General features: G+C 43.8%; 1 protein-coding gene across 1 annotated transcript in view; it reads left to right on the top strand.

Moving 5' to 3' along the window:
• LOC143301468 (solute carrier family 45 member 3-like) overlaps nt 1–22500 on the top strand; it is a 49844-nt gene that overhangs the window by 7081 nt on the left and 20263 nt on the right. The window contains 3 exon segments of the mRNA XM_076615778.1: nt 4337–4857; nt 4859–5635; nt 11990–12319. Of these exon segments, the coding sequence (XP_076471893.1) occupies nt 4402–4857; nt 4859–5635; nt 11990–12319 (1563 nt within the window). The 5' untranslated portion in view covers nt 4337–4401.

Genomic DNA, 22500 nt, shown 5'->3' with positions numbered 1-22500 from the left:
CAAGGTGTGCAAGATGTCAAATTATTTTTGTGTGACCATAAAGATAGACTGATTGCATGCAGTTGGCAAGAGTGGAATTTTCATGTTGATAATAGTGATAGGTTTTGCGTGTATAGGAGGCATTTTGTACTGGTCATGATGTTAGGATTTACCTGCGTATGAGCTAAGACAGACCCTTGAAATTTATTATGACAAGATTTTGTTTTGGTATTTCAGAAATTTCTCAGCATTATTATTGTTGCAGGAAACTTTTCTGCACTTGATTTAATGTGTCCATTGTGCAAAAGTGAAAATGAAGATGAGCCGCATTTTGTTTTATGTTGTTCTGCTTTAACTACTTTGAGAGTACGATATATCCCACTAGCTTTTTATAGATATCCCAGTCAATTTCGTTAAAGCCTACTTGTAGCATATGAAAAAGAAAGCGTCATAAGGAATTTGTCAGTATTCTTATACAAGCCATTGCAATTCAGAATCTGTCGCAACTTCATGATTTTCTTCAGTGACTGTGCTTGTTTGTTTATTTTACCCCTTCACGAGGGGCGATGGCCTTTATATGAATAAAACATCCGCATCCGCATCAGCATCTCTCTTTATGATTCACAAATTGAAATCAAGCCATAGCAGGGGGAAAGAGCGGGAAAGGAAAGAGCAGAAAACACACTTCAACATCACCACCTCACAAAAAGTTACATGTGACTTGTTTATGTTTCTCAAGTCAGCCAGGCGTGTGCCTTTGTGACCAGGACAGACACACAATGCCTTCCGCAGTGAAGCTGAATGTACATGTGAGATAAACTTGGCCTGGACTCCACCACCACAAGTTAGCAGTGTCTGACCGCCTGTAAGTGGAGTGAAAGCGGAGGAAAGCTCTGGTTCAGGGAGCACTCGACAAGACGTCTGTCAGGCAGGAGTCCTTGTGGGGATATAATCAAATGTGATGTGTCATTTTATTCCCCGCTGATTCCCCCCGCCCCCCGAGCCCCCAGCCACCCCCCCCAACCCCCAGTTTCAGGAAAAGGGACGACACTGAAGACAATGAGCGTGAGCAGCATTGATATGCATCCATGCATCCACTGTTTTTTTGGTTTTTTTTTTGTATTCTGTTGTTTTATTTTATTTTTTTTATTTATGGTTGTCACGTTTTTCGTTTTCCTTGAATGTGTTTGTGCTAAGAAAATTTTAATTCATTGGCAGTTGCCTGTGTCTAAAATTGAGATGAAAGTAGCTTAGATGGTATACTTGTAGGTACAGTGTGGTTACTATTTTTATTTGTTTTTGGAAAACCAGTAAATGTATTGTGTATAGATACTATTCATAAAAGACTGAACTAAAACAAGCCATAAAAACTTTTTCTACATAAAACGACTTATCTCTACCTCTGTCTCTCTCTGACGATTAGTCTGTCTGTCTGTACCTATCTATTTATCTGTCTATCTATCTGTCTGTCTGTCTGACTGACTGTCTATCTATCTGTCTGTCTGTCTGTCTGTGTCTGTCTGCCTATCAGCTTATCTATCTATCTATCCATCAGTCTATCTATCTCTATCTATCTATCTATCTGTCTGTCTATCTATCTATCTTTCTATCTATCTATTTATCTGTCTGGCTGTCTATCTATCTGTCTATCTACCTGTCTATCTGTCTGTTTATCTATCTAATCTATCTGTCTGTCTTGCCTGTTTATCTGTCTGTCTGTCTGTCTATTTATCTGTCTGTCTGCCTATCTATTTATCTATCTGTTTATCTATCTGTCTGTCTATCTATCTGTCTGTCTGCCTGCCTGTCTGTCTATCTATCTATCTATCTATCTGTCTGTCTGTCTGTCTGTCTGTCTGTTTCTTACTTTCTGTGCTGCTTTGACATGATGATGCATTCTTTCTTCTTTCTTGTTCTTTGCAATTTTTTTTTCCTTTTTACTGTCTTGTTGAGGGCTGATAAAAAGAAAACAGCAATGTTTGCTTTCACTATAACTCTCATAAGATTAAACTTATTCATTCATTCATTCAGTTATTCATTCATTTGTTTGTCTAGCTCTCTCATTTCAACATTTACAGATGTGACACAGATAGACAGACAGACAGACGTGTATACTGGTATTATGCAGCATAAAATAATGAATGATTGGAATCGCTTCATAAAGCCATATAAAATTTTCTTTACATTTTGTTATAAAAAAAAAAAGAGCTGAAATTTAAATGTTTTTAGTCTTTTGATTGCATAGAATATTTGAAAAAAGTGTATTGGAATATGTGTTTTGTGTTGATCATCTGGATTATGAAATGGTTTCTCTTTCATAGACTGAATAAATGAATGTAAAATATGTCACTGTGCGTTCCATTCAGACTCTCCACACACAAAAAGGAGAGCTTGCAGCAGCATCAGGTTGTGGGTTTGTAATGCAAATAGAGCTTCCTTCACAGGAAGTTATGATAGCAGTGTACATTTTTCTTCATTATTATTCATTGCCAAAGGAATTCTGTGTTGTGCATGTGTGTGTGTGTGTGTGTGTTGTGTGTGTGTGTGTGTGTGTGTGTGTGTTGTGTTCATGTGATAGTGTATGTGCATGTGCGTCTTTGTGTGTGTGCATGTGTGTGTGTGTGTGTGTGTGTGTGTGTGAGAGAGAGAGTCAGTGCTCAGTGCATGTGTGCACAGCTATTGTCTTATTTTTTTCTTTTATTTCACCTCTTTTCAGTTTTTGCGATTTTGAATGGTTTCATTAAGATTTGTTTTTCATTTTCTTTTGTCAGTTGAGTTCTTTGTAGACTCTTTTCTACTTTCTTTTTGCATCAGTTTCACAGTTTTTGCAGTCTGGAATGTACACACACACACACACACACACACACACACACACACACACACACACACACACACACACACACATACTAAACACACAAACACAGACACACACACACACACACACACACACACACACACTAAAACACACACACATACTAAAACACACAAACACAGACACAAACAAATACATACACACACACTAAAATACTAAAATACCAGCACACTAACACTAACCCCCTGGCCCCCCACCCCCTGTTCCCCATACACACGCATACTCAACATTTACTCAAGAAAGTAGTACACTAGGTGTTGTTTTACTTCGCTTTCTCATTTTTGTTCAGGTAAGCCTGGTTGGTCAGAAGTAAGATACATTTGATTTGATCAACAGCGACTTGATCCCCCAACAGTTCAGGGTCTTGCTGTCAATACTGCACAGTTGTCAGCCCACATATTGCCAGCTGTTCCACCATTAGCTTGCGGCATTAACACACACCGCCCAGCCTCAGAAATCAGCGCCTGCCCGCAGTCAGAGCGACTGTGCTTTAATGCAGCAGATGGGATCGGACATCGCCCCAGCTGGGAAAGGCTTCTCTTGCCCCACAGGCTCGTTTGAGGGAGGTTCAAAATGTGCTGAAATGCAAACTGCTTCAACAGTTGTTTTTTTCAGTTCATGAAGGTGACTGTGTCATTTACAGCCTTCGCTGGAGCTCTGTCCAAGTGATGGTTGCATGAAACAGAGTTGTCAGTGTCAGGTGAACTGAGAAACCAGACTGAAGACAGAGAAACCTCCCAGCGGTTATAATCGTGGCTGACTATATGTTGGAGAGGTTTTGGGTGTATATGAAAAGGATCGGCTGTTTTTGACACCCGACACACATCTTCAACGTTCCTTGCTGCATTCAGCAAGTTGGGTGTGTTATCTTTGCATTTAGTACCTGTCATGCATGACTGTTTGGTGGCCGGCGAAGCGTGTCGCTGGGATGAGAGGGTAGACCAGAGTGAAAACGTTTCTGTGAAAACAGCAGTTATTTACGTACAGTGTGGCAGCTGAGGCGGAAAAGGAGTGCAGAACATAATTACGTTTAGACATTTCCTATATTTTCAACAGCTCCTGATCCTATTTTGTGATAAGTCAGCAGAACGCAAAGCCTCCCATATCAGTTTAATCTTCTTCCCTTGATAGTACAGCTGTGAGGGAAATGAATCAAGGAAATGGTTATTGCTAACCGTTGTAATAAAGGCCAGAAGCAGAGCTGTTTTGAAGAGTGGTTCACTTAACAATAGTGTGGTGTCCTCTGCAAATGCTCACTTGTCCAGAGTTTTATGTAACGGTGTATGTGTCACATCAGCAGCAGTGCATCGGCAGGCAGCACACCCAGCAGGTGTATCCTGGAGGTTATGTTCCCATTTCTGAAATGGAATTTCATACTTTGATAACAAAAAAAAGATATTTTGAGCAGTTAAACTACTAATGTGGACTGAGTGAAGGAACAAGAAGAATAAACGTTTAATTCCATCTGCTGTGGTGTCATTGCAGAGCAAGAGGACGCTGCACATGAGAGCTGGGTCTGTTGATCAGGGGAGAAAGAAGAGACCCAGACCATGGACACAGGCAGCAGAATGGAATCCCTGTCAGTGTCAGACCTGGAGTCAGCCATGGTGAAGGTGTCCGGAAGCCGGGGGTCCATGCCCAACAAACCCCACACCCTCAGCCTCCCACAGATGATCCTCCTCAACTCCGTGGTGTGCGGGGTGGAGATCTGTGCGTGCGCTGGCTTCACCTACATCCCACCCATGCTGCTGAAGGCAGGTTACTCTGAGGAGGAGATGAACGTTCTCCTGGGGATGGGGCCTCTCCTGGCGCTCATCTTTGTTCCGATCATCGGCCGAGTGAGTGACTCTTGCAAAAGTCGGTTTGGACGCCGACGTCCGTACATTCTGGGCCTGTCCATAGTGCTGGTGGTGTCCATGTACATGATCCCCTTCGGGGAGTACTTCAGTGTGATGGCGCTGGGCGACATCCCACTCAGTCACCGGCTGGGGGTGGGCTTCCTGACAGGTGGGGTCCATCCTGTTGGACTTCACCAGCCAGGCCTGCCTGACGCCCTGCGAGGCCATGCTGAGCGACGTGTCTCGAGAGTCCCACCAGCACGACCGGATCTTCACCATCTACTCCGTCATGGTCAGCCTGGGGGGGATCCTGGGCTACCTGCTGACCGCCATCGACTGGACCTCCAACTCGGTCGGCAGCTACTTTGGTGGCCAGGAAGCATCCATCTTCTCCATGCTGATCGTCATCTTTACCATGTGTCTGACTGCCACGCTCATCATCGCAGACGAGGTGCCCTTCACCGGCCACTTCACCCCCCACATGATCTCCCATGACCACATTCCTGCCATAGACGGGGACAGCCCCTCCTCCATCGTGGCCATATCGGGGGACAAGAGCCTCTCGCCGGGCAAGGCCCCAACCATGCAGAACGCGCAGGAGTCCGGGTATGAGTCGTCCAGCAGTGAGGACGACAGTGTGCGCTCTGACTCCTACCTGAAGGACAGGACTCGAGTGTTCCGCGGGGGGTCACGGCGCACGCCCAAGCCCTTCCGCTCCCTGGCGCGCTACTTCACCAAGCTGAGCATCATGGTGCGGGCGCGGGGCCTGAGCCATGTCCTGCACTGTGTGAAGATCATCATCCAGGACATCAACCGCCTGCTGCCGGAGCCGGTCCGCGACATGTTCTGCATACCCCTGGTGCTGCGCTACCTGGCGCTGGCCAACTTCTGCTCCTGGACGGCCGTCATGGGCTTCAACCTGTACTTCACCGACTTTGTTGGGCAGGTGAGACACTGACTGTCTTTGTTGGGCAGGTGAGACATTGACTGACTTTGTTGGGCAGTTGAGACATTGACTGACTTTGTTGGGCAGGTGAGACACTGACTGTCTTTGGGGGCGGGTAAGACACTGACTTCGTCGGGCAGGTAAGACACTGACTTTGTGGGGCAGGTAAGACACTGACTTTGTGGGGCAGGTAAGACACTGTGGGGCAGGTAAGACACTGACTTTGTGGGGCAGGTAAAACACAGACTTTGTGGGGCAGGTCAGTCACTGTGGGGCAGGTAAGACACTGACTTTGTGGGGCAGGTAAGACACTGACTTTGTGGGGCAGGTCAGTCACTGTGGGGCAGGTAAGACACTGACTTTGTGGGGCAGGTAAGACACTGACTTTGTGGGGCAGGTAAGACACTGACTTTGTGGGGCAGGTAAGTCACTGTGGGGCAGGTAAGACACTGACTTTGTGGGGCAGGTAAGACACTGTGGGGCAGGTAAGACACTGACACTGTGGGGCAGGTAAGACGCTGACTTTGTGGGGCAGGTAAGACACTGTGGGGCAGGTAAGACACTGTGGGGAAGGTAAGAGTGGGGCAGGTAAGATGCTGACTTTGTGGGGCAGGTAAGACACTGTGGGGCAGGTAAGACACTGTGGGGCAGGTAAGACACTGTGGGGCAGGTAAGACGCTGACTTTGTGGGGCTGGTAAGACACTGTGGGGCAGGTAAAACACTGTGGGGCAGGTAAGACACTGACTTTGTGGGGCAGGTAAGACACTGTGGGGCAGGTAAGACACTGTGGGGCAGGTAAGACGCTGACTTTGTGGGGCAGGTAAGACACTGTGGGGCAGGTAAGACACTGTGGGGCAGGTAAGACACTGTGGGGTAGGTAAGACGCTGACTTTGTGGGGAAGGTGAGACACTGCTGACTTTGTGGGGCAGGTGAGACACTGCTGACTTTGTGGGGCAGGTGAGACACTGCTGACTTTGTGGGGCAGGTGAGACACTGCTGACTTTGTGGGGCAGGTAAGACGCTGACTGTGTGGGGCAGGTAAGACGCTGACTGTGTGGGGCAGGTAAGACGCTAACTTTGTGGGGCAGGTGAGACACTGACTTTATGGGGCAGGTAAGACGCTGACTATGTAGGGCAGGTATGACTGTGGGGTAGGTAAGACACAAGACACTGACTTTGTGGGCCAGGTGAGACACTGCTGACTTTGTGGGGCAGGTAAGACACTGACTTTGTGGGGCAGGAGTTACTTTGGGGCAGGTAAGACACTGACTTTGTGGGGCAGGAGTTACTTTGGGACAGGTAAGACACTGACTTTGTGGGGCAGGTAAGACACTGACTTTGTGGGGCAGGAGTTACTTTGGGGCAGGTAATACACTGACTTTGTGAGGCAGGAGTTACTTTGGGGCAGGTAAGACACTGACTTTGTGGGGCAGGTAAGACACTGACTTTGTGGGGCAGGAGTTACTTTGGGGCAGGTAAGACACTGACTATGTGGGGCAGGTAAGACACTGACTTTGTGGGGCAGGTGTGACTTTGGGGCAGGTAAGACACTTACTTTGTGGGGCAGGTAAGACACTGACTTTGTGGGGTGGGTGAGACACTGCTGACTTTGTGGGGTGGGTGAGACACGACTGTCTTTGTGGGGTGGGTGAGACACTCCTGACTTTGTGGGGTGGGTGAGACACTGCTGACTTTGTGGGGTGGGTGAGACACTCCTGACTTTGTGGGGTGGGTGAGACACTACTGAGTTTGTTGGGCAGGTAAGATTATAACTTTATGGGTGAGGCAAGACACTTTGTGGGCCAGGTATGACTGTGTGGCAGGTAAGACACTGACTCTGTAGGGCAGATGATACACTGACTTCGTGGGACAGGTAAGACACTGACTTTGTGAGCCAGGTAAGACACTACTGACTTTGTGGGGCAGGTAAGACACTGACTTTGTGGTGCAGGTATGACACTGACTTTGTGTGACACTGACTTTGTGGGGCAGGTAAGACACTGACTTTCTGGTGCAGGCATGACACTGACTTTGTGTGACACTGACTTTGTGGGGCAGGTAAGACACTGACTTTGTGGTGCAGGTATGACTGTGAGCCAGGTAAGACACTGACTTTGTTGGCCAGATAAAACACAGTTTGTTGGCCAGGTATGACTGTGGGAAAGGTAGGACACTGACTTTGTGGGCCAGATAAGACACTGACCTTATGGGCCAGGTAAGACACTGTGGGCCAGGTAGGACACTGACCTTGTTGGCCAGGTAAGACACTGACTTTGTGTAAGACTCTGACTTTGTGAGCCAGGTAAGACAGAGAGAAAGAGCTCAACTGTCCAGGGCACAGGTGTCCTGCTGTGTGCCTTTGCTTTGTGTGGCATAGCAGAACATGATATTGATGATGGTGTGTTGAAAAATGAGATCTCTGTGTAGACTTTGTTGTTCAATAAATGAAGTGTGTGTGTGTGTGTGTGTGTGTGTGTGTGTGTGTGTGTGTGTGTGTGTGATGTACCTTTTGTGGTAAGATTTCTCCATGTGTGTGCAGTGTACCTTTTGTGGTAAGATTGCTCCAAGTGGAGTATGGTGGGATAGATCTGTGTGTGTGTGTGTGTGTGTGTGTGTGTGTGTGTGTGTGTGTGTTTGTGATGTTGGTTTGTTGGAGCTGTGTTGATCTGGATCTGGTAGAAGTTATGGAGCATTGTGTGCTGATAAAGAGTGGATCTGTCTGCATGCATGATGTAGCATGATGAAAAGAGGAAGGCTTCACATTGTGTGTTTGGGATGTGCATGGGGGCAATGTGACTGAGACTGAAAATGCTGGAGACAGGGAAGCAGCTTCCCCAAAAAAAGCAAAAAACAAAAACAAAACAACAACAAAACACACAGACACACACACACACACACACACACACAAACAGCCCCCCAAAACCCACTTCTTTTTGGGTGGGCGTGGAGGTTGGGGGTATGTGCCCTATAATTTGAATGCCTCACAGACTGAAGTTTTGTGAAAAATATGGTAAATGAAATAGATGACATAGCAGTACATAATAAAATATGGCAGATTGGTATACATGTACATTACTACATCCCTCATACCTGTCAGTTGTGGCTTTCCCCTACCACTCAGTTCTGGGGAAAGTTTTGGATGTGAAACAGGAGCTGGAGAAAAAGGATTCATTGGTCTGACAGGCTGGACTGTGATCACAGGAAGGTTAAGAAGATTGTTTAGGTGAGGTTGTTGCCTGTGTCGGTTGCATGTTGCATCTTTGGTCAAATTTGTATTGTATTTGTATTTCTTTTTTGTTGTTGTCACAACAGATTTCTCTATGTGAAATTCGGGCTGCTCTCCTCCAGGAAGAGCGCGTCGCTACACTACAGCGCCACCCATTTTAAAAATATTTTTTCCTGCATGCAGTTTTATTTGTTTTTCCTTTCAAAGTGGATTTTTTTTCTGAATTTTGCCAGGAACGCTGCTTTCGTTGCCATGGGTTCTTTTACATATGCTAAGTGCTGCTTCTTTTTCTTTTTTTCTTTTTTTACACTGGAAACCCCAACCTGCCTGTCAAATGAGCAAAGGTTACCTGTCAGTTAATTTCCTTTTTTTACCCCCTGCTGTTAGACAGTGTACAATGAATTGCTTGATTGCTTGATATGGAGCGAGATAATTTGAGCGCACTGGTTTGAATCACGGTTCAGCTGCAGATATTTTCTCACCTAGCACTAGACCTTGAGTGGTGGTCTGGACACTAGTCATTCAGAAGAAACAATAAACCGAGGTCCCTTGTGCAGCATGCACTTAGCGAACGTAAAAGAACACATGGCTACAAAAGGGTTGTTCCTGGCAAAATTCTGTTGAAAAATCCACTTTGAAAGGAAAAACAAATAAAACTGCATGCAGGAAAAAATATTTTAAAAATGGGTGGCACTGTAGTGTAGCGACACACTCACACCCACGGCAACAAAAGGGTTGTTCCTGGCAAAATTCTGTTGAAAAATCCACTTTGATAGGAAAAACAAATAAAAACTGCACGCAGGAAAAACTACAAAAAAAAAAAGAAAAGAAAAAAAAAGGATGTCGCAGTACTGTGCTCTGGGGAGAGCAGCCCAAATTTCACACAGAGAAACCTGTTGTGATAAAAAGAAATACAAATACAAATACTATATATATACTAAGGAAAACCCCAACCTGCTAGTAAAATGAGCAAAGGTTACTTGTCAGTTAGATGCCGGACTTCTGCGTTCTTGGACTGCAATGCCCATGTTCACTTGTTTGCATGTACGTGTGTGCTTTTACTCTTTTTTTTTCTTCTGATATATCTCTTCAGCGCTTGTCCGTTCTTGTTCTATCTAATGCTCCTTCCCCTTCTTTGCAATCATCTGCCGATTCACGTATTCTTTGTATTCCACATAATGGAAAAAAAAAAAATTACAAGGACAGCATGCCTTCTCATGCCTTGGTTTTGTCACCTGGAATAAACCCTTCCAAATTTTGCAATGATTGAATGAAGAAAGAGTTTGAATCTGGCCTTGAAACACATTTGTACAAGTCTGTTCTCATGGTTGTGTTGGTGTTGGCATGTGGCTTGTGTGCGTGTGTGTGTGCATGTGTGTGTGTGTGTGTGTGTGTGTGTGTGCGCATGCTCGTGTGTGCGTGCTTTGTCACTGACACATTTGATTTGTCTTGTTCGCAAGTTTTTATTGTGGTGTCCTGTGGTGTCAGTTTTATATATATAAAAAAAATCCCCCCCATATTGATGTTAATTGTTAGCGCTCTTGGCCCCTGTGTTAAGGAGGTAGAGTGCATTATAAATGCTCATTATCATAATGATTATTATGATTTTGATGAGGATGATGATTATGGTTATCATTGTCATCATTTTTATGTGTATGACTGTCAGTTTAATTAAGTCTTTCACTGCCATGGGCGACTTAAGTTGACTAGACAGTGCACCACCATAGGCGACTTTAGTTGACTAGACAGTGCACCGCCATAGGCGACTTTAGTTGACTAGACAGTGCACCTAGTCAACAGTGCACCACCATAGGTGACTTTAGTTGACTAGACAGTGCACCGCCATAGGTGACTTTAGTTGACTAGACAGTGCACCACCATAGGTGACTCTAGACAGTGCACCACCATAGGCGACTTTAGTTGACTAGACAGAGTACCGCCATAGGTGACTTTAGTTGACTAGACAGTGCACCACCATGGGCGACTTTAGTTGACTAGATAGTGCACCACCATAGGCGACTTTAGTTGACTAGACAGTGCACCACCATAGGTGACTGTAGTTGACTAGACAGTGCACCACCATGGGCGACTTTAGTTGACTAGACAGTGCACCACCATAGGTGACTTTAGTTGACTAGACAGTGCACCACCATAGGTGACTTTAGTTGACTAGACAGTGCACCACCATGGGCGACTTTAGTTGACTAGATAGTGCACCACCATAGGCGACTTTAGTTGACTAGACAGTGCACTGCCATAGACGACTTAAGTTGACAAGACAGTGCACTGCCATAGGCGACTTTAGTTGTAATCAAGGGTCATGTTAACAGACTATTTTTCACATTGTAGCAAAGCTTGACAGCAGCTGCCAGTTTCCCTGCCAGTAGAACAATGACTGACCTTTGCTCCGTTACTGAGTTTGAAGTGAACAAGCCCTTTGTGTTGTTTTGACATGAAGCGAAGCCTGTGACTGACAGCATCGTTTCTGAAATACTTGGTGCAGGGCAGTGTGTTTAACATAGGACTTTGGCACAATAGCTGAGTGGATAAAGCGTTGGACTTAAAGCAACGGCACCTGGTGGGTAAAGTGTGGAGATTTTTTCCGATTTCTCAGGTCAACCTACGTGCAGACCTGCTAGTGCCTGAACCCTCTTCGTGTGCATACGCAAGCAGAATATCAAATAAGCCCGTTAGAGATCCTGTAATCCATGTCAGTGTTTGGTGGGTTTTGGAAACAAGAATATACCCAGCATGCACACCCCCAAAAATGGAGTATGGCTGCCTACATGGCGGGGTAAATAAACAAAATGGTCATGCAGGTAAAAAAAAAAAATGTTGCATGCCTGTGTGTGTATGTTTGCATGCCTGAAATCTGATTGAATGACACAGGAAATGAATGGTGAGTGCCCAATGGCAGCCGTCATTTGGCTCTACCCAGGTAGGCAGCCTGTTGTGCAAATGACTCCGTGTTGGTAAAGCGCTAAGAGCTTGGTCTCCGACCGAGGATAGGCGCTATATAAGTATCCATATCATTCATTCATTTATTCATGAAAGAGTCGAATTTTTTAATAAGATTTCCTTCTTCTGCCCCCCCCCCCCCCCCTCCCCTCTCTCTCTCATGGTCAGGTGGTGTACAACGGGAACCCCAACCTGCCCAGCAGCTCAGCGGAGGGCCAGGCGTACGACGAGGGGGTGCGCATGGGCAGCTGGGGCCTGCTGATCCACTGCCTGACCTCCGCCGTCTACTCCGTGGTGGTGGAGCGCCTGGCCTGTAGCTACGGCTACAAGATGACCTACATGATGGGCATGACCTCCTTCTGCTTCGCCATGGCCGGCATGGTGCTGTTCCGCAACATCTACTTCGTCACGCTCATGGCCGGGCTGACAGGGTTCGCCTACGCCACGCTGACCACCATCCCCTTCATGCTGGTGACGCAGTACCACACCGACAAGAAGGTGGGTTTGGGAGGAGGGTGTTGGGGGGGGGAGGAGGGTTTGGTTAAGTGTGGGTGGGGGATTTGGTTCGGTTAGTGTGGGGTGGGGGGTTTGGTCAGTGGGGGATTTGGTGGCGCTGTATCATGCCGCTGAAAAGGTGGGTTGGGAGTTCTGTTAGTTGTGGGTGGGGGATTTGGTTAGTGGGGGATTTGGTGACGCAGTATCACACTGATAAGAAGGTGGGTTGGGGGATTTGATTAGTGGGGGTGGGGGATTTGGTTAGTGAGGGATTTGGTTAGTGGGGATGGGGGATTTGGTTAGATGGGGGATTTGGTTAGATGGGGGATTTGGTTAGTGGGGATGGGGGATTTGGTTAGGTGGGGGATTTGGTTAGTGGGGATGGGGGATTTGGTTAGGTGGGGGATTTGGTTAGTGTGGATGGGGGATTTGGTGACACAGTACCACACCGATAAGAAGGTGGGTGGGGGATTTGGTTAGTGGGGGATTAGGTGATGCATTTTTGGGGGGATTTGGTTAGTGGGGGGGGGATTTGGTGACGCATTGTCACACCAATAAGAAGGTAGGTGGGGGATTTGGCGACATAGTATCGCAATGATAAGAGGGTGCATGGGGACTTTGGTTAGTGAGGGATTTGGTGACTTAGTATCACGCTGATAAGATGGTAGTTTGAGGAATTTGGTTAGCGGGGGATTTGGTGTTGCAGCTTTACACCGATAAGAAGGTGGGTGGGGGATTTGGTGACGTAGTATCACACTGATAGGAAGGTGGGTTGGGGGATTTGGTCAGTGGGGGATTTGGTGACGTAGTATCACACTGATAGGAAGGTGGGTGGGGGATTTGGTGACGTAGTATCACACTGATAGGAAGGTGGGTTGGGGGATTTGGTCAGTGGGGGATTTGGTGACGCAGTATCATGCCGATAACAAGGTGGGTTGGAGGTTTTGTTAGTTGTGGGTGGGGGATTTGGTGACGCAGTATCACACCGATAACAAGGTTGGTTGGGGGGGATTGGGTTTGTGGGGATGGGGGATTTTGTTAGTGTGGGTGGGGGGTTTGGTGACACAGTATCACATCGATAAGGAGTTGGGTTGGGGTTTTTTTTAGTTAGGTGGGGTGGGGGATTTGGTTAGTGTGGATGGGGAATTTGGTGACACAGTATCACACTGATAAGAGAGTGGGTTGGGAGGGGATTTGGTGTTAACAGTGATAACAAGGTGGGTTGGAGGATTTGGTAAGTGGGGGTGGGGGATTTGATTTGGTGGGGGGATTTGGTGACGCAGTACCACACTGATATGAAGGTGGGTTGGGGGATTTGGTTAGTGGGGGTGGGGGATTTGATTGGGTGGGGGGATTTGGTGACGCAGTACCACACCGATAAGAAGGTGGGTGGGGGATTTGGTTAGTGGGGGATTTAGTGACGTAGTATCACACCGATAAGAGAGTGGGTGGGGGATTTGGTTAGTGGGGGATTTGGTGATGCAGTATCACACGGATAAGGTGTGTTGGGGATTTGGTGACACAGTATCACACTGATAAGAAGGTAGGTGGGGGATTTGGTTTGTGGGGGTATTAGTGACGCATTATCACACTGATTAGAAGGTGGGTTGGGGGATTTGGTTTGTGGAGGATTTGGCGACTTGGTATCACACTGATATGGTGTTTGGGGGTGGTGGTGGGGAAAGGGATGTTCAGTCTCAGTAGTTTTGATTGATTGATATGGATACTTATATAGCGCCTAACTTCTGTCAGAAACTTGATTGGTTGATATGGATGGAGAACTTATATATCGTCTATCTTCGGTCAGAAATTGATTGATATGGATACTTATATATAGCGCCTGTAGATCTTCGTTTACAGACTTCAGTGATTCGGTCAGTAACCAAGCTCAAAGCGCTTTACGAACATGGAGTCATTTGCACAACAGGCTGCCTTCCTGTGTAGAGCTGACTGAGAACTACCAAGAGGTGCTCATCATTCATTTTCCTGCGTCATTCACACACACACACACACACACACACACGTACACACGTACACACACACACACACACAGAGTGTGACATTTAATTTTCTTGTGGTGTTTGTGTCCCACGGTTGAGGATGTTTCCATAGTATACGGATTTTCACATTTTCATTTTGGCGATTTAAAAACAAAAGGGTTTAAAAACGGATTTTCACATTTTCATTTTGGCGATTTAAAAACAAAAGGGTTTAAAAAAAAAAAAAAAGAAAAAAAAGATTCTTTGTTTTACTTTGTTTCTGTATTAAGACATGCACTTTTGGTTTGGCGTACCCTGGATCCTGGCTGCAGACTCACGCTGTCTGCTGTCTTTCACTGTCTGTCTTTCTCTCTTTTCTTTCTGTCTGAGTGTCTCTCACTCTGTTATTGTTGTGTGCGTGTGTGTGTGTGTGTGCGTGTGTGTGTGTGTGTGCAGGGTGGGTGAGTGGGTGGGTTGCTGCTGTTGTTGTTTTTTCCCCTCTCTCTTTCTCTGTGTTGGTTGTTCCCTCACTCATTTTAGGATGGGAGTATCACAAATCAGTGTTCACAAATACCGTTTATTCAAGGAATCAAGAAAGCTGGAATTGTCCATTTTGTAGTAACTCACTTGAAACCGAAATTAACTTCACTTTTGAGTGCCCTAAGTATGAAGACTTTAAGATCTAAGTATTTACAGAATATTGTCAATTTCGAAATTCATAATCTGGAATTTGTGAGAGTTCCAGAAGAGAGTAGTTTTGTTTTTTTGCGAAGTTTCTTTTTTTTTTATGCCTTTAACTAATCTTAGATCCCAGATCTTGAATGCAGTCCAAAATATACAATTGTGAAGCAGCGTATTCTTCTTCTTCTTCTTCTGCGTTCACTTCGTATGCACACGAGTGGGCTTTTGTGTGTATGACCGTTTTTACCCCGCCATGTAGGCAGCCATACTCCGTTTTTCGGGGGTGGGCATGCTGGGTATGTTCTTGTTTCCATAACCCACCGAACGCTGACATGGATTACAGGATCTTTAACGTGCGTATTTGATCTTCTGCTTGCATATACACACGAAGGGGGTTCAGGCACTAGCAGGTCTGCACATATGTTGACCTGGGAGATCGTAAAAATCTCCACCCTTTACCCACCAGGCGCCGTCACCGTGATTCGAACCCGGGACCCGCAGATTGACAGTCCAACGCTTTAACCACTCGGCTATTGCGCCCGTCAAGCAGCGTATTAAAGAGACCAGTTTATGGTTTATCAAGGTATCACAGAAATAATTCTCTCCATGAAATATTTGCTAACTACTCATGTATGGGTTTTGCAGGGGTGTGGGGGGTGGGGTCTTTCCTGTTTTCTTTTTTTTTTCCTCATGTAAATAAGAAAATATCTGTCGACTGTGAACCCCCATTGAAAGGGGCTGTGGCCTATTCACTAAACTAGTGTCAGTGTCAGTGTCTGTGTTGGTTGTTTATGGTAGTACTTACCATAGGGGAGAAAGAAAAAAAAGAAAAAAAGAAGCAGAGTTCCTGTGATTGTCATTGTAACTCTGGTCTCTCTCCCTTGGTCACTTTGTCTCTATATTGATGTTTGTGTGTCATTGTGTCTCTATGTTGATGTTTGTGTGTCATTGTCTCTCTATATTGATGTTTGTGTGTCATTGTCTCTCTGTATTGATGTTTGTGTGTCATTGTCTCTCTATATTGATGTTTGTGTGTCATTGTGTCTCTATATTGATTGTGTGTCGTGTCTCTATATTGATGTTTGTGTGTCATTGTGTCTCTATATTGATGTTTGTGTTTTCATTGTGTCTCTATATCGATGTTTGTGTGTCATTGTAATATTGATGTTTGTGTGTCATTGTGTCTCTATATTGATGTTTGTGTGTCATTGTGTCTCTATATTGATTGTGTGTCATTGTGTCTCTATATTGATGTTTGTGTGTCATTGTGTCTCTGTGTTGATGTTTGTGTGTCATTGTCTCTCTATATTGATGTTTGTGTGTCATTGTCTCTCTATATTGATGTTTGTGTGTCATTGTCTCTCTATATTGATGTTTGTGTGTCATTGTCTCTCTATATTGATGTTTGTGTGTCATTGTCTCTCTGTGTTGATGTTTGTGTGTCATTGTGTCTCTATATTGATGTTTTTGTGTCATTGTCTCTCCATGTTGATGTTTGTGTGTCATTGTCTCTCTCTATATTGATGTTTGTGTGTCATTGTCTCTCCATGTTGATGTTTGTGTGTCATTGTCTCTCCGTGTCTCTCCATGTTGATGTTTGTGTGTCATTGTCTCTCTATATTGATGTTTGTGTGTCATTGTCTCTCTATGTTGATGTTGGTGTGTCATTGTCTCTATATGGATGTTTGTGTGTCATTGTCTCTATATTGATGTTTGTGTGTCATTGTGTCTCTATGTTGATGTTTGTGTGTCATTGTCTCTCTATATTGATGTTTGTGTGTCATTGTAATATTGATGTTTGTGTGTCATTGTGTCTCTATATTGATGTTTGTGTGTCATTGTGTCTCTATATTGATTGTGTGTCATTGTGTCTCTATATTGATGTTTGTGTGTTATTGTGTCTCTATATTGATGTTTGTGTGTCGTTGTCTCTATATTGATGTTTGTGTGTCATTGTGTCTCTATATTGATGTTTGTGTGTCATTGTCTCTCTATGTTGATGTTTGTGTGTCATTGTGTCTCCATATTGATGTTTTTGTGTCATTGTCTCTCCATGTTGATGTTTGTGTGTCATTGTCTCTCTCTATATTGATGTTTGTGTGTCATTGTCTCTGTATTGATGTTTGTGTGTCATTGTCTCTCTATGTTGATGTTTGTGTGTCATTGTCTCTCTATGTTGATGTTTGTCTGTCATTGTCTCTCTCTATATTGATGTTTGTGTGTCATTGTCTCTCCATGTTGATGTTTGTGTGTCATTGTCTCTCCGTGTCTCTCCATGTTGATGTTTGTGTGTCATTGTGTCTCTATGTTGATGTTTGTATGTCATTGTGTCTCTATGTTGATGTTTGTGTGTCATTGTGTCTCTATATTGATGTTTGTGTGTCATTGTCTCTATATTGATGTTTGTGTGTCATTGTCTCTCTATGTTGATGTTTGTGTGTCATTGTCTCTCTATATTGATGTTTGTGTGTCATTGTCTCTCTATGTTGATGTTTGTGTGTCATTGTCTCTCTATGTTGATGTTTGTGTGTCATTGTCTCTCTGTGTTGATGTTTGTGTGTCATTGTCTCTCTGTGTTGATGTTTGTGTGTCATTGTCTCTCTGTGTTGATGTTTGTGTGTCATTGTCTCTCTGTGTTGATGTTTGTGTGTCATTGTCTCTGTATGTTGATGTTTGTGTGTCATTGTCTCTCTGTGTTGATGTTTGTGTGTCATTGTCTCTCCGTGTCTCTCCATGTTGATGTTTGTGTGTCATTGTCTCTATATTGATGTTTGTGTGTCATTGTCTCTCTATGTTGATGTTTGTGTGTCATTGTCTCTCTCTATATTGATGTTTGTGTGTCATTGTCTCTCTCTATATTGATGTTTGTGTGTCATTGTCTCTCTATGTTGATGTTTGTGTGTCATTGTCTCTCTACATTGTCTCTCTATATTGATGTTTGTGTGTCATTGTCTCTCTACATTGTCTCTCTGTATTGATGTTTGTGTGTCATTGTCTCTGTATGTTGATGTTTGTGTGTCATTGTCTCTGTATTGATGTTTGTGTGTCATTGTCTCTCTACATTGTCTCTCTGTATTGATGTTTGTGTGTCATTGTCTCTCTACATTGTCTCTCTGTATTGATGTTTGTGTGTCATTGTCTCTGTATTGATGTTTGTGTGTCATTGTCTATGTTGATGTTTGTGTGTCATTGTCTCTCTTCTCTTGTGTGCCCTTCTCTCCTGCTCCCTTGTTGTTTTCACTCTTCTCTCTTGTTTTCTCTCTCTCCCACATGTCTCACTCTATCTCTTTATCTCATCCTCTCTATAAATACTATCTCCTCTCCTGTCGCTTCCCCCCCCCCCCCCTCTCTCTGTCTCTCTCTTTCTCCCTCTAAATTACGTGTTGTTTCTTATAAATATGATGCTTATTATAATGTTTCTTTTCTCTTTTTTTTTTTTTTTTTTTAATGAATTTGTTAACGTTTACTCATTTCTTGGGGTCTTCTTCACACCTTTTCTTTAGACATTTTTCCCTTTTGAGGGCTGGAGGAAGCAATTGTTTGCTTACTCTAATGCTATCGGAAATAAGATCCATTCATTCATTCATTCATTTATCATTCATTTATTCCTCCCTTCCATCATTCCTTCATTCATTCATCCTCTCTCTCTCTCTCTCTCACTGACTCACTATCTCTCTCATTACCATATTCATATACATTATTGTCATTAATGCAGGTATCATGATTATGTCCTTGTAAATGCTTCTGTGCAATTGAGTGTATTTGAATTTCGTGTATGTTTTTCTATAACCTTTTGTTATCTTGTGAACATTTTGATTTCATTTCTTTTTGCCCTGAGGGCTGGATGTAAAAAAGCATATGCATGCTTATTCCACTTCCCTCATTAAAAAGATTCGTTCGTTCGTTCGTTCTCTCTTCCCCCCCCCCCCCCCCCTCTGTATTTCTGCCTCTGTCTTATGTGATATGATTTCAACTGTTGAAAAAAAAGGGAAGGAAAACTGAATGCATGTTGTAAGATTCCATTGATTTTCCTGAAAGCATCCAGATGTTATTTTTGAAAAGTCGTCTTTTTTTTCCTTTTTTTTTCAAGTATTTCATTTCACAACATGTACACAATGAAAATTTTCTTGTATTGAGAGTTCATTGGAATCTTGGTTTATATGTATATATGTATGTATGTTTGCCTCTCCTTATACCAGTCATTTGACATGTGCACACAGCAGCAAAGAGAAGAAATGTGCTAACACAAATTAGCTTTTTATTCAAGACTGGCATAGCCTCTTTAATCCTGAGTAAGCCACACAGAACACATGGACAATACAGAACAAATACATGGTTGCCTCGGTAGTGTGCATATGTCAAATGATTGGTATAAGGACAGGCCCGGCGCTTCCTTTTTTGAGGAAGTGTCTGGGTTTGTTCCAATGTACCTTTTATTTACCTGTGTGCTAGCTGAATCGGTAGCGTAAGCATCACTGATTTGAAGTTGTGTACCTTGTGTAATGGAGAGAGCTACCACTCTTTACTATTTGTTTATCATATAGCAGTTTCAGTTTCTCAAAGAGGCGTCACTGCATTCATACAAATCAATATACTGCATGAATGCTACACCACGTTTGCTAGGCAGATGCCTGACAGCAGCATAAGCTAACATGTTTGTCAGGTCTTCAGTGCATGGATATGTATTTGTCTGTCTTTTAGAGTGGATTTCTTCTGCAGAATTTTTCCAGAGGACAACACTTATGTCGCCATGGGTTCCTTTCCAGTGCATTACGTGCGTGCTGCGCATGGGACCATGGTTTAGCATCCCATTCCGAATGACTAGACACTCAGTTTGATTTTCCAGTCAACAAACCTGGGAGAAGGGCAAAACTGGAATTTGAACACAGACTCTCTGGAACACTGTATTGGCAGATGAGGGTTTTAACCATTCTGCCACCTTCCTCCTTGTTGGACCTAAAGGTGGAACCTGAGCTTTCAGGACTTGAACTTGCACTGGCAGAAGAGGCTGTGCTGTGAGGTGGGTAGCTGGGGAACCACGCTGAACTAGAACAGACTGCTCAAGGCATTCCTTCCCCACTGCGTGCTTTCTCTCACTGGTTTTGGCCTTGTGTCGAAAAGGCGTTGTTTTCTGTGTCCGTTGGCATTGCAGGGTGGATAACAGTATAGCATCGTAAATTATGTGGCACATTCAGTTTGACACCCTGAAGTGTGTCATATATTGTACAGCAGATTCATTGCGACACTGGCCAGGTTTGGTTAGAAGGGTTGGTCGTGTGGGTGGGCAGAAGTGATTTGACTCGATTTGATAAGTTGTGTACCTTGTGAATGGAGAGAGTTACCACTCTTTACTATTTGATAAGGATGACCCCCCGAGTTTGTAAAGCTCTTAGAGCTTGGTCTCGGACCGAGGATAGGCGCTTTATGAGAGGATAGGCGCTTTATGAGAGGATAGGCGCTTTATGAGAGGATAGGCGCTTTATGAGAGGATAGGCGCTTTATGAGTATCCATATCAAATCAAATTAAATCAAGTGTTCATGGGGTTTTTTCCCCCATAATATTGTTCTAATGTCTAGTGCATATGCTTTAGTAACCTGACAATTAAGCATATAATTTTTGACTGTAGCTTGATGAAGCCTTATGTACATGAAAGTGTGTCTTCACAAGTGACTGACAACGTTGATGTTTTTGACTTTTTGCATTCATTATCAGTTGTTTCGCTTGCCAGTTAAACGACTTCTCTTTTACGAAGTCCTTTAAGTAATTTCCTGTAATTGCATTTTTTTTTTTTTTTAATTATTTTTTCCCCTAAAAATTTCACCCTCATTTCACCCTCATTTGCCCAGTTTCCCCCAACCCTCCATTCATTCACATCTCCCACCCCTTCTAACCGATAATACTCAAACGTATTCATAAATACTTTAACAAAATGTCTTCAGTCACCGATATGTGTGTTGGGACATTAAACAAAATTTCTCCTCCATTTTTCATAATGTTACTTTTGTTCTTCCAGTGAATTGAAAAAAATGTTAGGTTTCAGTTTCAGTTTTTCATGGAAGTGTCACTGCATTCGAACAAATCCATATATACATTGTTACACCACGTCTGACTGGCAGATGCCAGACTTAGCAGCATAATCCTATCTACCAGTGTGCTAGTGAAAATGAAGATTGCCCTCACTGTCAGTGTCTTTATCTGTTCACCTCTTTTTACCTTTTCCCTCTCTCTCTTTGTCTCTTTCCGTCTGTCTGTCTGTCTGTCTGTCACTCTTTCTCTCTCATACTCACATACATCTTCGAATCTTTTTTTTTCTTTCTTATAACATACATGCCTTCTACTTTTCTTTTTTTTTTTTTTTTACATTCAGTACTTCTACGATGTACATATGATATTTGAACATTCGATTTCTTGATGTGCTGAGCCGTTGAACCGTTTGCTTTTGTTTCTCCACTACTTCTGTCACCCAATCCACTTACAGCATCTGGCATTTGGAGACTGGGAAACATTGACTGCTTTCAAACCATGTGTCTCCTTTGCTGAAGTTTGCTGTTGTGTGTCCCAGCTGGAAAAACAAAATTGTGGGGATTCTGTGTAAAATTGTCCTGAACTTTGCCAGTCTGAGTTATTTTCAGTCATGCTTGTTGTTCAGTTGACAGCTTATGTTAAGTGTATTTTCCCCAAAATTACTTCCGCATTTTGCTGCAGCAGATTTTGTTTTTTCTTATTTATTTATTCGGTTCATTAATTCTTGTGTGTTTTTTTTTATTTTTATTTTTATTTTTTATTATTGATACACTCACGCATGCATGCACGTATGCGTGCACACAGAAACACACACACACACACACACACACACACACACACACACAGATTATTTGCATGCATGACAGACTGGAAAAATGAAACAGTTGAAAGAAATGGCAGTGACATTTCACACCTGACACATAGAAATGTATTACGGTGTGAAGTTTTAACAGATGTGCACTAAACACTTCACAATTCATATTGAACGGGCCAGCTGGCACTGTTCCATATAACATGTATAGATTTCACAGGTACCCTAATAGCAACAGAAGGTTAAGGAGTTAGAGCTGGCTGACAGACTTTTATCTGGGTCAGAATCCAATATTCTGTTTTTTTAATTTAATTTTTTAGTTTTTAAAATTATTTTTTATAAAGAGTTCATCCCACACACACACACAAAAAAAAGATGAATAAGAAGGTGGTGATTTTTTGTTTGTTTTATTTTATTTTATTTTTTGAAGAATTTATCCCACCCCAAAAAAGATGACAGCATAAGGGAGTGATGTTGGACGTGCACTGTCCGAGACATTCACATTGTGAGCTCAAGCTGAGGATTGGGGTGTCTGGGGGTGGGGGTGGGGGCCATGGGGGGGGGGGGGGGGGCGCCCTGGTTGTGTACCAGCAGCTGTGAATGGCTTAGCTGGCTGGTTGGTTGGCTGGCTGGCTGATTCCCCTCTGGATGTTGATGTCTGATGCATACACATAAAAGCCCACTCGTG

The sequence above is a fragment of the Babylonia areolata genome, chromosome 27, assembly GCF_041734735.1.
Source record: "Babylonia areolata isolate BAREFJ2019XMU chromosome 27, ASM4173473v1, whole genome shotgun sequence".
Taxonomy (NCBI): Eukaryota; Metazoa; Mollusca; class Gastropoda; order Neogastropoda; family Buccinidae; genus Babylonia; species Babylonia areolata.
Note: the sequence above shows the minus strand (reverse complement) of the source record. Positions and strands in the feature narration are given on the sequence as shown.